This window comes from Pipistrellus kuhlii, unplaced genomic scaffold (assembly GCF_014108245.1).
Source record: "Pipistrellus kuhlii isolate mPipKuh1 unplaced genomic scaffold, mPipKuh1.p scaffold_m20_p_21, whole genome shotgun sequence".
In the NCBI taxonomy this organism is placed as follows: Eukaryota; Metazoa; Chordata; class Mammalia; order Chiroptera; family Vespertilionidae; genus Pipistrellus; species Pipistrellus kuhlii.
The window spans coordinates 5,390,351-5,406,118 of record NW_023425520.1 but is presented as its reverse complement, the minus strand read 5'-3'; the positions used below and the strand labels follow the sequence as shown (position 1 = coordinate 5,406,118).

The 15,768-nt window shown below is 38.5% G+C and overlaps 1 protein-coding gene across 5 annotated transcripts in view; it reads right to left on the bottom strand.

Moving 5' to 3' along the window:
- ADAM28 (ADAM metallopeptidase domain 28) overlaps positions 1–4,430 on the bottom strand; it is a 51,340-nt gene extending 46,910 nt beyond the window's left edge. For 2 of the 5 annotated variants that reach the window (XM_045585907.1, XM_045585909.1), the window contains exon 1: positions 4,125–4,427. In XM_045585907.1, the coding sequence (XP_045441863.1) occupies positions 4,125–4,176 (52 nt within the window). In that variant the 5' untranslated portion in view covers positions 4,177–4,427. Of the gene's footprint in view, positions 1–4,124 lie in introns of all 5 variants that reach the window. The other 3 variants (XM_045585905.1, XM_045585906.1, XM_045585908.1) reach the window with 3 other exon arrangements.
- Between the last annotated feature and the right edge of the window lie 11,338 nt (positions 4,431–15,768).

The window sequence follows — 15,768 nt, the reverse complement described above, 5'->3', positions numbered from 1 at the left end:
TGTCTGGTGTAGTTAGCATGTTATGCTTTTATTATTATAGATTATTATAGTTGTTCCAAGAATAAAGATTTATTTTTAAAACATTTCTTTAGACATTTTCAAAATCCCTGGTGATGTCAATCTTCTTTTATTATTTTAGGATATCTTTATTTCATTTGATCACTCAGGAACCATGTACATCTAACTTTAAAAGATGGAAAAAGTGATAAAATTATCTGCAAATCTGTTGGGTCAAAAATGAGGTGAACATGATGAAACAGTTTTTTATTCAGTGGCTTGAGATTTACTCTTAAGCAAGATTTCAAAAGCACTTAAAGCTGTGGCATCAATACTACAATGCCTTAACTTTGGGTTTAGTTTGTGTTTTTTTTTTAATTATTTGAAAAGAGAGGACAGGTTAAGTGATCTCTGGCCAGTTCAAGTAGTCTGCGATTTTATGCAGATAAGTACAGAATCCCCTATAATCTCTTCAAAGAGGCAATGCTCATTTGAATAAACTTCTAATCAGTTGATAAAATAAGTCTGGCCACATAGTCACACTTCCAGAACCACACCTGAGGTTCCCTCAGTTGCTTCTTGCTGTTACACGGATAACCACTAGCCATCTTTTATTTCTATTTAATTAATTTTGGGTAAAAAACAATAACACATCGGTTATAAACAGTTTTCATGACAGAGGTCCAAAAGCCTGAAGAAACATCTCATCAATCATTGTCTTTTCAGTAAGTGAACATTTCGGTAAATATCACACTTATTTCAAAATAGTATGATGTTAAGAGGTAAGAAAATTACTTACTTACTTGCCAGAAAGTAAGTAATGGTATCAGCACAATTCTCCACAGCCTCCTGTAACTCTGTTTGGCATGGATGCTGGCAGGTGGCTTGTGTCCAATTAGTGCAGTTAGTCCCATTCATACAGGCTCTTGAAGCCATATATTCATCAATGTTGCAAACAGAGTAACTCTTTTTAAAACACTCTATGAAAAATCCTTCTCATCCATAATACACATCATTTTGACAGGAAATATTATCCAAGCTGCCCTCAAGTCATAAAATAATACCTACCCAAATAATTCTTTCCATAAATGTATAAAGTAGGAACACAAACACATTCTCCGTTCAGAAGTGGTAAGGAACAGACCAATCTGACCAACACAAGTTTTCTTTGATACACACTGATTAGTATCTAATCCCCATGCTTCTTATTCATATCTAAAGTCTAGGGTTTGGTGAAATTCAAAATTACCAGCTGATTCCAATATGAAGTTGACGTATGTAAAATAGTGGAGAAATTTATTTTCAACTATTTCTTTTTGACAGCAGATCACTTTCCAACAGCAAGCAAAATAAATCAATAAGTAAAATAAGCGAAAATGTATTTAAAGGTCTTTGGCAACCTCTCACTTTCTTCAATTTGAAATAAATGATTTCTAGCTATTCCCAAACTCTTGCAACATCGTATAATCTCTTAAAAAGCAGACAGAATTTCTCTTAACTTATTTTTCTGAAACCATGAAGGCCCCCGGATGCGTGTGACTTGAGATGTAATAAATTACACAGAAGCTAGAGAGATGCAGCAGACCTTAATATTCTCTGGTTCATTCACTATAAGGTAATAGAGAGAGTTAAGCCTCCTCTCAGCAGAATTACACAGGCTGACTATTTTGAAGCCTGAGGAACAAACACAGCTAACTGCCATCCAGGGATTACACAAATTGGAGCTGTAACACGATATGTTTCTATTCATTCGTTGGAATACTTGCTTTTTCTCCCCCACAGAACTCTCATACTAAATTAATTTTGACTAGCAAAACTAGATCAACAAAAAGAAATCTCTTACTTTGGTTTAGATTCAATAATTCTCTTATGTTAAAAAGTTAAAAATTAATCCTGTTGATAAGATGAACGTAACAGACATTGGACTAGATTGCTACGTTATATTATATAAAATCCCCTTTGGATTTTAGGACATTTGTATATAATATTGACATTTTCATATATATAGTCAAAACCCTTTAAAGCAATGTCTTCCCGAATTGAGCACATGACATGAAGTCCTGATTAGTGTTCATGCCATGATACTGACTGAACCCCCTCAAGCCATCTGGTAATTTCAAACTTCATGTAGGAAAAGTGAGCACAAACACTGAGGGGAAAAAGCACATCTTAATTTGGTTCTTAAGATGAAATTATATGTACTCTCCAGGGCCTTATGGTCACCTTATGAAGGCAAGAAAGAATATCCAATTGGAAATAAAATAATTTCAGAAGTACTGACCCCCCCCCCCTTGGCATTCTGCTGGAATATAGTAAAGGCCATTTTCTTTTGTCGGGGCACTTAGTTCTTTACTCCCAAGCACCTGGCACCTCCTTTTAAATATTTGTGGGGGTTTTTTTTTGTTTTTTTTTTTCTGTGATGCAATCCTATTAGTGATTTTTCTCAGGAAATTACTAAGCACACTACAAACAGTTGGCCTGATTTTACCCCCTTCTTTTATTTCATGTACATGAGAACTAGGTAAATGTCAGCGTCTGAGCAACACCGATTCTTTGGGTGATGGGAATAAAGAAACAAAATAAAAGAAGAGATAGGGAAATATCATTGCTTTACTTCTTGTATTCTGGCTGGGAAATCAACCTATTGGGGAAAAAAAATTAAGAGTATTTCACCGACAGGGGAGACAGTCTTGAAAATACAAGATGGCAGGTAATACAAATGGGGCGGATTCCTGTTCCGATGAAAAAATCAGGTGGGCAGCTTTCTGTCTGTCTCCTCATTCTCACAAGAACCTCTGTCTTTACCACCAAGTACTCGGAGATGTCACGCTTTTAAGCATGACTTCTAAAGGAATTGCGTCTCTGGGGGCCATGTAGTGAATGCAGACACAGGGGGAACAGAGTCAGTTTGTACACCCAACTTCACTGAAGAGGCTGAAATGTGAATTAAGTCCAGTGTTAGTGATGTGATTCTGTTTAGGGATACTGCTTGATCTTTATGCTGTGGGATAAAGCTAGTATGCAAGCAATTCTTATGTCTCACCCAAACAAAGGAATCCAAAGAGTTTGTAATGATAGTATTTTTGGAGACTTTAGGGAATGAGTATTTTTATTAAGTTTATCTAAGAAAGTAGAAATTTTAAGTCAATAACTTAAATGCCTAGCATAGTTCTACATTTAAAGATATTAAGTAAAACTTTCAAAATTCTGGAAAACAAATCAGAAACCAGGGGAAAATGAAAAATTACTTTTAGTAACAAAGTACAGAGTGAGTGCAAGGGAAAGAGGACAGATTCTTCCTGTTGATAACATGTTCCCATTCCTGGGTCCCAGTGAGCATGCTCATACCCGAGAAAAGATTGGCCAAAGAGGAATTCCCAGGTTCTAATTAATGTGCTTTCCTAAGCTCTAGAAATATAAATAAGCTAAGGAAATGTACTAACCAACCTAATTTAACCCAAATCTAATTGAAGGTATGAGCAATGAACAGAGATAGTAGACATTATGTGTTAATAGGAAGTAGAATTCCTCTACTTGTAAGTTTGTAAATGCTTGATATAAAATAGAAGTAAGTGATCAAGTTAGGTTTAGCAACAGCATTAGTTTGATTAATATAACAATACTTTATAAAATGAAATTGGTCAAATATTTATTTCTAATTAGTTATATTTATTATCACCATAAATGAAAGAACTAAAAATGCAAGCTCAAAAGGAACAGGACCAACCAATTTGTCCCAATAATAATACTTTCCAAATCCTTCTGCACAGCGATAATCAGTCAAGTCCACTGCATGGGCACTGCTCTAAAAAGAACAAGGTGGGTTTTGATGATTCACTTTTTGAATTGAAGATCACATTCATTATTTTAATTATGCTAAATGAAATCTTCCATTTGATTTCTATATTCTCACATCAAATATGTAAATGTTGGTTACAGACATTTCTTTGCCTCTCACTTACATTGATTTTTTTTTTTATATCAGTCACTTGCCTTCCCTTAAATAACAGATTAAAATCTGCCCAACTAGTTAGTAAAATTTGTCCAACTAATATATTTGGAGAAGATAAAAAGCAAGCAGCTCACTGGTGTATTTAAAATAACTTAAAAAAAAGATAAACACCTACCTGGAACTGAAGAAAGAAAGAGCATGGCCACCAGAAGCAGCCCTGGCAACATCCTGGCCGGTCCCAGGAGTGTAGTGTCTGTCCTCTCACTCCAACAGAAGTGCACTGCTTGATCTTTTCCTGCCACCTCTCAAGTGAAACTGAATGAGACTCCCAGGTTCATTCTCCTCTCTGCTCCAGGAAGTATTTACTGAAGGTGTTGCACAACTTTGAAGCTGTGGTCCCACAACAATGGCACAAGCAGGCGGAAGTTCTGACTGGCTCCTGGTTCTAAGATTACTTTGTCATGAGCTATGGTTTACCTATTCTTCTCTCCAGTAGCCCCACTTAAAAGTAGTGTGTTTCCAATATATTACCACCAATCAATAAGCCACCATGAGATAACAGAAGATGTGTCTTGATAAATGTGTATCATTATTAGAATACTGAGGATATTCCTCAGCTTGGCCTGCACTCTCTCCAATTCAGGACCCTTTGGGGGACATCCCTCTACTGGGACCACTGGCTCCTAACCACTCACCTGCCTGCCTGCCTGATCACCCCTAACCATCTCTGCCTGCTGGCCTGACTGCCCCTAACTGCCTCCCCTGCCGGCCTGATCACCCCCTAACTGCCTCTGCCCCTGCCACCAATGGCTTTGTTCAGAAGGAAATCCGGAAGATGTCCAGTCTAATTAGAACTTTACCCTTTTATTTGAATAGATGGATGTAGGTAAGAGCATTTCTTCTTTGAACCTGTGTTCCAATTGAGTAACCCCTGTAATTTCTGAGATATTGTGAAAGCCCCTTCCCTTTACTACATGCCTCATACCATCTAAATCTTGGGACCATTGGATACAGGATCTTCATGATCTGTTTTTACTTAATTCCAGATGCTCTCACAATTGCATCTGGAATGGGCAAAGAGGTACCACTCATTCAATCCAAAGATAGCTGTAGAGTCATTGAGAAGTGCGAACTGCCCTCTCTGCTTTCCTGTACCCAGTAATGTATTGCACAGAGTTGTCACAGATTCAATGCTTCCTATGTGCTAAAAAGTACGTGTCATGGAGTTTAAGAAACTCTGGTTTAAACATGGTGGAACACATCCTGTCTCTCTGCCTGATTCACCATGTATACATATTGAAAACTTATCCGATCAAATCTCTACCACTACTTAGGGTAATGGAACAAAGAAAAGCACAAAGACTTTTGTACCCTCTAAGAGAAGACTGGCCATTTTGACTTCAAAATTTTTAAACATTCTTCATATGTAAATAAATAATTAATTCAACCACTGAGAATCATTCTAAGAAAATTATCTAAAATATAAAATAAGTTTTATTCTTCAATATGTCAATTACATTATGTATAAAAGATAAAACTAAAATTAATATCCAAAAATAAGAAGTTAGGTATGTAATCTTCTACATATCTATTCAATTAATATTAAGTCAATATTTACACTAACCTGTACAATAAGTTTAAATATTATGGGAAAGCATTACATCCTAATATCAGGGAAACATTAAAGCAATAAAATTATATGCAAAATAATCAAACTTAAATAAAAACTTTGAAAAGCTATATAGAGTAAAACACAGAAGCAGGGGGGAAAAATCCAAAATATTTAGACAGGCTTTTTTTGTTTGTGCTGGGAAGATGTGTTTTTATCTCTTTTCCTTCCCTTTAAAAAATATATTTTTATTGATTTCAGAGAGGAAGGGAGAGGGAGATAGAGATAGAAACATCAATGATGAGAGAGAACCATTGATTGGCTGCCTCCTGCACACCCCTATTGGTGATTGAGCCCATAACCCAGGCATGCGCCCTGACTGGGAATCAAACCATGACCTCCTAGTTCATTGGTCGACACTCAACCACTGCACCACACCAGCTGGGCTCTTTCCCTTTTTAAAAAAAATTTAAGTAGGGGTAGCATTACTTGTATAATTTTTAAATAATGTAAAATAAACAAAAATATATAATTTTTCACAAAATCATTGACTGGCCTTTGTATTAGAAAATAGTAGCTACTGAATATGTAGGTTTTTAAAAAATATTTTTTTATTATTGATTTCAGAGAGGGAGAGAGAAGGAAAGAGAGACAGAAACATTAATGATGAGTGAGAATCATCAATTGGCTGCCTCCTGCAGGCTCCAGACTGGGGATCAAACCTGCAACCCGGGCATGTGCCCTGACTGGGACTCAAACCGTGACCTGCTGGTTCATAGGTTGACTCTCGACCACTGAACAACGCCAGCTGGGCACTACTGAGTATGTTTGCATACTGAATTAATTATTGAAAAAAGACCACTCTTAAAAAAACAAGCAGAGCCCTAGCTGGTTTGACTCAGATGATAGAGCATTGGCCTGGGGACTGAAGTGTCCCTGGTTTGATTACTTTCAAGGCCACATGCCCAGGTTGCAGGCTTGAATCCCAGTAGGGGACGTGTAGGAGACAGCCAATCAATGATTCTCATCATTGATGTTTCAATCCCTCTCTCCTTCTGCCTTCCTCTCTAAAATGTATAAAAATGCTTTAAAAGAAAACCAAAAAACAAAAACAAAAAAACAAGCAAAGTCTCTGAACCACAAGCAGGAGCAGCTGAGTCTTAGAAGAAAAGAAGGAAAAGGTGCTCTTAGTCTTTTAAAGCCAAAACCCATGCAAAGACTTAGGGTTTCCTATTCTAACTTACCACGTTCCCACCTGGGGTAAGTAGATAATGTAACACAAAGAAAGGAAAGCTGTTTGCTTTTAAGCTTGGTAAATACATTTTTACATAAGAAAGTCAAGAGATTTTTTGCTATCAGCTTTCAGGTACTTTTATATAAAAAATATATATTTACATAAGATTTTACTTTCTTGCTAAGATACTAATTTTATAATCAGCCAATAACCTTTGACCCCTGAATTATTAGCTATGTGCTTAATACAGATTACATTCCATTAGGTTCTTTGTAACAGGAGTGGCCTTCCCTCTCATTTTACATCTAAATTAAAAGCAGTAAGTAATCAGCAGAGATCTATTGGCTCTGATCAAAATGATGTAACATCTGATGTAATTAACTAACAGACAGGGGCTGGCAGGTAGAATGAGGATAGATATTTTCTAATTTTATAAATGTAATTCCTACATTCTCTGTGCTCCATTGCTTACTCTTTCTGGCATAAGAACTAAAATTAAGACCCAATATACAGGTGCCTTTACAAGAGGGCATGCGTTGGCCTAACCACAAGTTTCCCTACTCAGCTCCCACGGATAAGGTACCCTAGTCAAACACCTCTTCTTATCACAGGGACCAGGCACAGGCCCTGCTTATCTATGAGTAATTGCTTCATTTTCTTGCCACCCTGCAGAGTTTTTCAAGCCCTGCACACACTCCCATGGGGACCAGGGGCATCTCACCCTCTTGGTTGCCTCCCAAATTTCTTGGTTGTTCATTCTGTTCCCAAGTGTAACCCTCGTGTTTGGGCATGGCATGAGCATTCTGCAACCCTGGGCTGTGAGTACATGTGACATAAACTGTTTTCAATCTCCTCCGACCAGTGACAGGTGTGTATTCAGCCATACCCATAGCCCTAAAGTTAGAAACTGTCCCTCACCAATGGAATAAGTAGAAGACAAATAGGATACCCCAATGCATACAACTCCTCTAGCAGCTCCATAGCCTCAGGTGGCATTTTGTTTATATACCCTTTGATTTATCATGTTTTGATTTCACAAACTCCCACAGGAAGATCTCATTCCTCTTATTTATGATCGTGGGTAGAAAGTGCTTTCCTATGTTTACTCCCATGATCTGCCCACACATAAAAATTCAGGCTGATTGAAAATCTTCCCCATCTCAAAATTATGAACAACAAAATGACATCAAATACATACCTACCGACAAGTGAATCTAAAAATCAAGTGAATAAGAAAATCTGATGAACAGAATGGACTGATGAATGCAATAGAATCAGAGACATAGAAAGGGAGTGGACTGACAATTCTCAGGGGAAAGGGAGTATGAGGGATGTGGGAAGCGATTGGACAAGAATCTTACACCTATGGATGAAGACAGTGGTGGAGGATAAGGGCATGGGGTGGAGTTGGGACTCAGGTGGAGGGAAGCTATGGGGGTGGTGGGGAAAGGAGGAACACCTGTAATAATATGAACAATAAAGATTTATTTAAAAAAAGAAAAGAAAATATTCCCCATATCAATTAAACTCAACTCCATCCAGTATGCTGTACAGGACCCACACTTTGATACTCTGCACTCACTGGTCAGTCCCTCTGGTCTCTGAGCTTGTATTCTTGTTCACTCTAGTCAAGCTACACTGGATTACTCCGCAGTCTTTGACTATGTCAGACATAGACTTGCCTCGGCACTTGCTGTGACTGTTCCTTCTGTGTGAAATGCTGTTCCCTCAGATATCTACCTGAATGGTTAACTATTTTAAGTATTTGGTCTGATTTCCTGATATGTAACCTGGTCAGAAATTTCCATTGTTCTCTTTTCTAACACAACCTATACTTTCTGTTTTATTTATCTTCACTGCACACTATCACAAACTAGCATTCTATTATACATTATACAGGGACGGGTAAAAGCAGGTTTTCAGTTGAGAGTGTGCGGAACATGGTTTATTCTTGTATAAATATTTATTATTCTTTTAATCTGTATTGCTGAAAATATTACATATGTTCTCTGTGGGACCCCTTTCACATCCCGTGTGGTTCAGGGTTCCTGTTCAGGGTTTGGGTTCTAGAAAAGGCTGCGTGCAAAATGAAGAGAGGCTAGAAAAGAGTTAATTTGGGAAATGGAAAACTAGGTGGGGGGGAATCCACCTCTAAGGGGAGGACTACCTCTGCTTTGGCTTTGGTATCCCTTTTATTAAGGTTATTAGATACACCCATATCCTTTAGACAGGAAATTCCAATAATAGACAATCAGCAAGAATTTACATATGATGCCGAAACCGGTTTGGCTCAGTGGTAGAGCGTGGGTCTGCGGACTGAAAGGTCCAGGGTTCGATTCCGGTCAAGGGCATGTACCTGGGTTGTGGGCACATCCTCAGTAGGGGGTGTGCAAGAGGCAGATGGACGATGTTTCTCTCTCATCGACATTTCTAGCTCTCTATATCTCTCCCTTCCTCTCTGTAAAATATCAATAAAATATATTTTTTTAAAAAGAATTTACATATGATTAACAGGTGGAGGTTGCTTTAACTACCAATGTCTCAACTAAACAATGAGTGATTAGCTCTGACCAGAGCAATTAAGGTTGACTAGCCTTCCTGATTCCCTTTTCAAATTTCTCTATTAGTGACAAGGATCGGTTTCCAGCAGTCCTCCTTCTCTCCCATTGCCCTCACCCCACTCTCCCTCAGGTCCTATTATCTGTGTCTATGGGCTATTATTTATTTATTAAGTATGAGAGGCCTGGTACATAAAAATTCGTGCACTCAGGGGAGAAGTAGGGGTCCCTCAGCCTGGCCTGTGCTCTCTCACAGTCTGGGACCCCTCAGGGGATGTCCACCTTCTGGCTTAAGCCTGCTTCCTGAGGGATCAGGCCTAAGCTGGCAGTCAGACCTTCCTCCAGCAGACCAGGAGCCCTTGGGGGATGTCTGACTGCACTTAGACACACTTTCTGCTCTGCCAAGGAGGTGGGAGAGGCGCCGCCACTGTCACTCTGCTTGCAGCTGTCAGCCCAGCTTGAGGCTGAGTGGAGCTCCCTCTGTAGGAGCACACTGACCACTGAGGGGGCAGCTCCTGCATTGTGCATCTGTTCCCTGGTGGTCAGTGTGGATCATAGTGACTGGTCCTTCCCAGTCATTCTGCCATTAGGGTCAATTTGCATATTACCCTTTTCTTATATAGGATTATAATATTCATTTATATGATTTCTTATTTTTACTAGAGGCCTGATACACAAAATTCATGCATGAGGGGCTGGGGAGTCCCCTCAGCCCAGCCTGCACCTCTCCAATCCAGGACCACTGGCTCCTAACTGCTCATCTGCCTCCCTGCCTGATTGCCCCTAACTACCTCCCCTGCCAGCCTATTTACACCTAACTGCTCCCCTCCCCACGTCCCCCCCCCCCCCCCCCCGCCAGCCTGATCACCACTAACTGCCCTGCCTGCCAGCTTGGTTACCCCTCACTGCCCCACCCTTCCAACATGGTCGCCCATAACTGCCCCCCCCACCAGCCTGGTTGCCCCCAACTGCCCTGCCCCCTGCCAGCCTGGTCACCCCTCACTACTTCCCCTGTTGGCCTGGTCACCTGTCACTGACTCCCTCCCTCCCCCCCCCCCCCCCCCCCCCCCCCCTGCTGGCCTGATCACTCCAACTGCCATCATGCTGGCCTGGTTGCCCCTCACTGCCCCATCCTGCTGGCCTGGTTGTGCCTAACTGCTTCCCCTGCTGACCTGGTGGCCCCCCCACCAGCCAACTGGTCACCCCACACATCCTGCTATTCATTTGACCAGTTGTTTCATTTGTCGTGGTCACTGTCAGATCCTTACTTATGACTTATTTTTTTAGATAATGATGGTTGGTAATTTGACCTATTTTTGCCTACCCTTGTATATTTATTTGTTTATTTTTATAGTCTGTTGTATCCAATTGAATATAAGTTCCATGAGGGCAAGTAATTGTTTAATAAAGTATCTCCAGCATCTAGAACTGTGAATGTTTCAAAGTAAATGCCCAACAAATATTTGGTAATATTTTTCAAATGAATGAATTTAAAAATTTTGAAAAAATGTATAGCAAAATTATTATTTATTAATATAAAATTCTGATATATATTTTAACTTTAGAGAAGTTTTTAGTAATCCATTTGAACACACATAGAACACTATTAGCTGGAAACCCATTATATTCTTCTGTATGCCCTTCCATTCAAAAATCATTCAACAGCTCCTATAGGCTTACATAGTTGGAAAAGGTCATGCCTTTTCAAGATATTAAGCAGAGGGAGAAGTGGATTCTGCTGGCCTATTACAGCAATCGTTTTGTCACTGAACGGAAATGAGCCCATAGTACAGAATTATTTTTACAGTCTCTGAACCTTCCCTAGACAGCAATGGTGCCCCACACAGGACACTAAGGCTCTTAGTTTGCATCTGGTTGGTTTGTCATTGCTCATATTGGCTTGTTCATGGCAAGGGAGCTAAAGAAGTGACAGCTGTCTGCTGCTTTAAACCTACTCTTCTCAATCAAACTCAAGCCCTTGTTTAAAACCTAGTTCTCCAGCCAATCTTACCTTTCCCCACACACTATTTAATTCCTATTTTTAGTCATCATACTCTGAGCTAAATTGCTTCACACATTTGTGGAGGCAGGCAAGTCCGAAACCTGCAGAGTGGCCAGCAGGCTGGAAACCTCGCTCAAGTGTGAGGGCCATCTATGGGCAAAACATGCAGTTTCTCAGGGGAGGTTGTTATTTTTTCTACTAAGGTCCTCAATGAATTGAGTGAAGTCCACACTGTTATTAACCCCAACAGCGATGCTGCTGAATGTATCAGCTATCTGAGCTAAAGAATAACTTGTCTGGTGGGCAGAATCTAGTGGGCCTTCTAGCCAAACCCACTAAGATTCCTAATAAGAAAGCTGAAGTCAGCAAGGCAAAGTTATTATTTTTTTTTTTATTTCCACTCTTAGTTAATGCCAAAGCAAGAAATAAACTCAGCCCTCTTGTCTCTCAATCCTGAGCTTTTGTTGTTGCTGTCACAACCTCTGATCCAGTTTAGTATTTCTCATTTGGTAATTTAGGCAGAAATAAACCAGGCTTGGGGCAAGAGAGGTGCCAGTGCATGCTGAGACATGGACACTCCCCAAGAGTGGGATAGAGAATCTGAGCATCTTGTGTTTGGAGGTAAGGCTAATGTAAACAAAACCAAAGAACTCTATACAATTCAGAAGCTCATCTCACAAAACAAATTTCTCCAAGGTCATCTATTCTGACCATTTCTGGATGAAAAAAAAAAAAAAAAAAAAAAAAAAAAAGGAGGGATGGAGCATGCCATATTTACACACAGAAGATACGGTTTGTACCAGGTTACAAAGTGAGTCATCATTAATTCACACTCCTCTTTATCACTTCTCCTTAAAGCTTGATCTCAGAGTGAATTGTGTATTGTGCAGTGTCTCCTCCAAAAGCCTGGTATGCACATTAAGCAGTGCTATTCTCCTGCCTATCGCTCTAACTCTATCTCAGCCTGCTAATGCTTGTTTCAAATACATGTCAGGTGGCATTTTGTGCAAATAGGATTTTCTAGATTAGATTTATCAATAGATATTCAAGAGACCTCAGGTAGATAGTCTGAGCTCAGGTTTCCCAGAATCATTAGTCGTATTCCATTCTAAATCAGGGTGCTGTCTAGTCCACAAATTCTGCCTAGTCCACTCTTGAAATGGAGATATTTTCTGGTCCAGAAAGGACATGTAATGGCTTGGAGCAAAAGTTTTTATTCAGTTGCATTGTATATATTTTGGCAAAATTGGAAACAGCAATTCACATAAAAAAACATAAATTTAGCCCATAATGAGATATTTCAGCAACCTACAATAAAAATTTTCTAAGGTATTCTTCAATATGCTCTGGGAAACATACTTATTTTTTAAGTATTAAGAATTGTTTCTCCCTAAAAAGGTGGGTTGGGATTGATCATTGAATACACCACTTAAGCTATGGGAGATAGGCTTTTTTACTCTATGGCTTAACAGACACTTTAACGCATTATAAAGCCTGGTGATGTGGGAGACAAAATATAGAGTTGCCAGAAGTTATTTGATCATAGAGATATTTTTTTAGTGCAAGAATGCTTATTATTCATTCTAATTTTATGTCACTATATAACATACCATTCCATACCCTTTAATGCTTACAAAATCATCAAACATGACTGCTGTCTCACACATTTCTGCAATTTGCCTGGACTAGCCAGTTCTTGCTTGGGGATCTAACATGCAACTGCAGTCAGACAGTGGCTGGGTCTAAAAATACCTAAAGGCTCCTTCTCTCCCATGTTTGGAGGTTAGCTCTGGCAGTTGCTTGGGACCCAAGCCAGGCATCATTTGGACCAATCAAATGAGGTCACATCACATTGCCTGAATATTCCCTCAGATCACTGCATGTGAGTTTAAGAGCAAGTGTCCAAAGACAGACCCAGGTAGAAGTTATGTTAATACCTAGTCTCAAAAGCCATGCAGCATCATTTATACCACATCCTATTCACTAGAATCAAGATTAGATAATTTTGTTCTGGAAAGAATCTTAAAACATGTGAGGGCATGCTTCAATATCACCATGTTTTTCAGGTACTGTTTGTCAGACTATGGTTTTGAAAACTCTCCTTTAAATAATTTATAAACTAGTTTTAGTAAGAGTCTAAAGCATTACAATCTTAACATTTCACATACCAGTTATACTAACTGTTATTAACAAAATGGATCTGAGAAAGAGGAAAGCAGCATATGCTTAGGTGATTTATAATATCCTGTATTTCCATATCGTACAAAGGGTAAGTGAATGCAAGTGTTCCTCCCCTGGATGCTGGACTGAAGTTTCCCATGAACTCATTCACTCAATAATACACTGGGACTCGGTTTGCTTCAATCCCATATTCAGGGAGACCATACAGTCATATATTGCCTATGACAGTCTCAGATTTTATGTTCAGAAATGAAATGTGAGTGTGAGTAAAAGTGCAAATTTTTGTTTGCAATCAAAGTTGGGTTGTTATCAGCTTAAAATTGACCGTTATAATTATAAGGTGACTTAGATAAGCCTTGTGGTAGCTACAAAACAAAAAACTACAGTAGATACACAAAAGATATATAAAAGAAAATCAAAGTATATCCCTACATTAAGTCACAAAGAAAGGCAGCACAAGAGGAAGAAATGAACAAAGGAACAACCAATTGGCTAGAAAAAATTTAACAAAATGGCAATGCTAAGACTTTCCTTATCAACAATGACATTAAGTGTAGATGGATTAAATTGTTCAATCAAAAGACATAAAGTGTCTCAATGTAATTAAGAAAAGAAAACAAATACAAAAACAAACCACAGACCCAACTATATACTGTCTCCAAAACCTCACTTCAGCTTTATTGACACATATACTAGTAGACTGGAAAAGAAATAATAAAAAATTATATTCTATGCAAATGGGAGAGAGAGCAGGGATAGCAAATACTTATATCAGAGAGGACAGACTTTAAGTCAAAAAGTGTAACAAGAGACAAAAAAAAAAAAGCCAGTCTATTATGATAAAAGGGTCAGCCCTAGCCAGTCTGGCTCAGTTGATACAGCATCGGTTGCAGACTAAAGGGTCCCAGGTTTGATTCCAGTCAAGGGCACAATTCTGGGTTGCTGGCTCAATCTCTAGTAGAGAGCATGCAGGAGACAGCTGATCAATGATGTTTCTCAACATTGATGTTTCTCTCTCTCTCTCTCTCTCTCTCTCTCTCTCTCTCTCTCTCTCTCTCTCTCTCTCTCTGTCTCTCTCTGTCTCTGTCTCTCTCTCTCTCTCTCTCTCTTTCTCTCCTCTCTCCTCTCTCTCTTCTCTCTCTCTCTCTGTCTCTCTTTCTCTCTCTCTCTCCTCCCTCTCTCTCTCCTCTCTCTCTCTCTCTCTCTCTCTCTCTCTCTCTCTCTCTCTCTCTCTCTCTCTCCCCTTCCTCTTAGTAGTAAAAGACAACAATTCTTTGTTTTCAACAATAAATAAATCACTAAACAAAAAGTAAGGAAACTTAGGAATTGAAATATACATTAGACCAAATAAGCCAAACATACATATGTAGTATATCCCATCCAACAGCAGCAGAGTATACATTCATCTCAAACATACCCAGAACATTCTCTAGGATAGATCATATAATAGGCCATAAAACAAGTCTTAATAAACTTAGGATAATTGAAATATTCCCAAGCATCTTTCCAAACACAATGGTATGAAACTAGAAATCAATAGCAAAAGAAATTAAAAATTCACAGATGTGTAAAAATTAGACAACACGCTTCTAGACAATGAGCAACAGCAATTATAAAAAGAGAAATAAGAAATATCTTAAAATATATGAAAATTAAAACACAACAAACCCCAAATTGTGGGATGTAGCAAAAGCAGTTCTAAGAGGGAAGTTTATAGGTGTAAATGTCTACATTAAGAAAAAGAAATCTCAAATAGGTAATCTAATTTTATATCTCAAGAAACCAGAAAAATTAAAACAAACTTAACAGAAGAAAGGATACATTAAAATGTAGAGCTGAAATATAGATTAGAAAAAAAATCAATAAAATTAAGAATGTTTTTAATAAGATAACAAAATTAAGCTATCAATAGCCAGACTAACTAAGAAAAAAAGAGAATTAAAACCCCAAAAAATTATAAATAATAGAGGAGACATTGCTACTGACACCACAGAAATACAAAGGATCATAAGAGGCTACTATAAACAATTCTATACCAGAAAAATGGATACCATAAAAGAAACAAATAAATTCCTGGAAACATACAACCTACAAAACTAAATAATGAAGACAGAAAGAAAAAGAAAAAAGGACAATAAATTCTAGAGATTGTTGCTATAATTAAGACTTCCCAACAAAGAAAAGCCGAGGACCAGACGGTCCCACAGGTGAATTCTACCAAACACTTAGTAATAC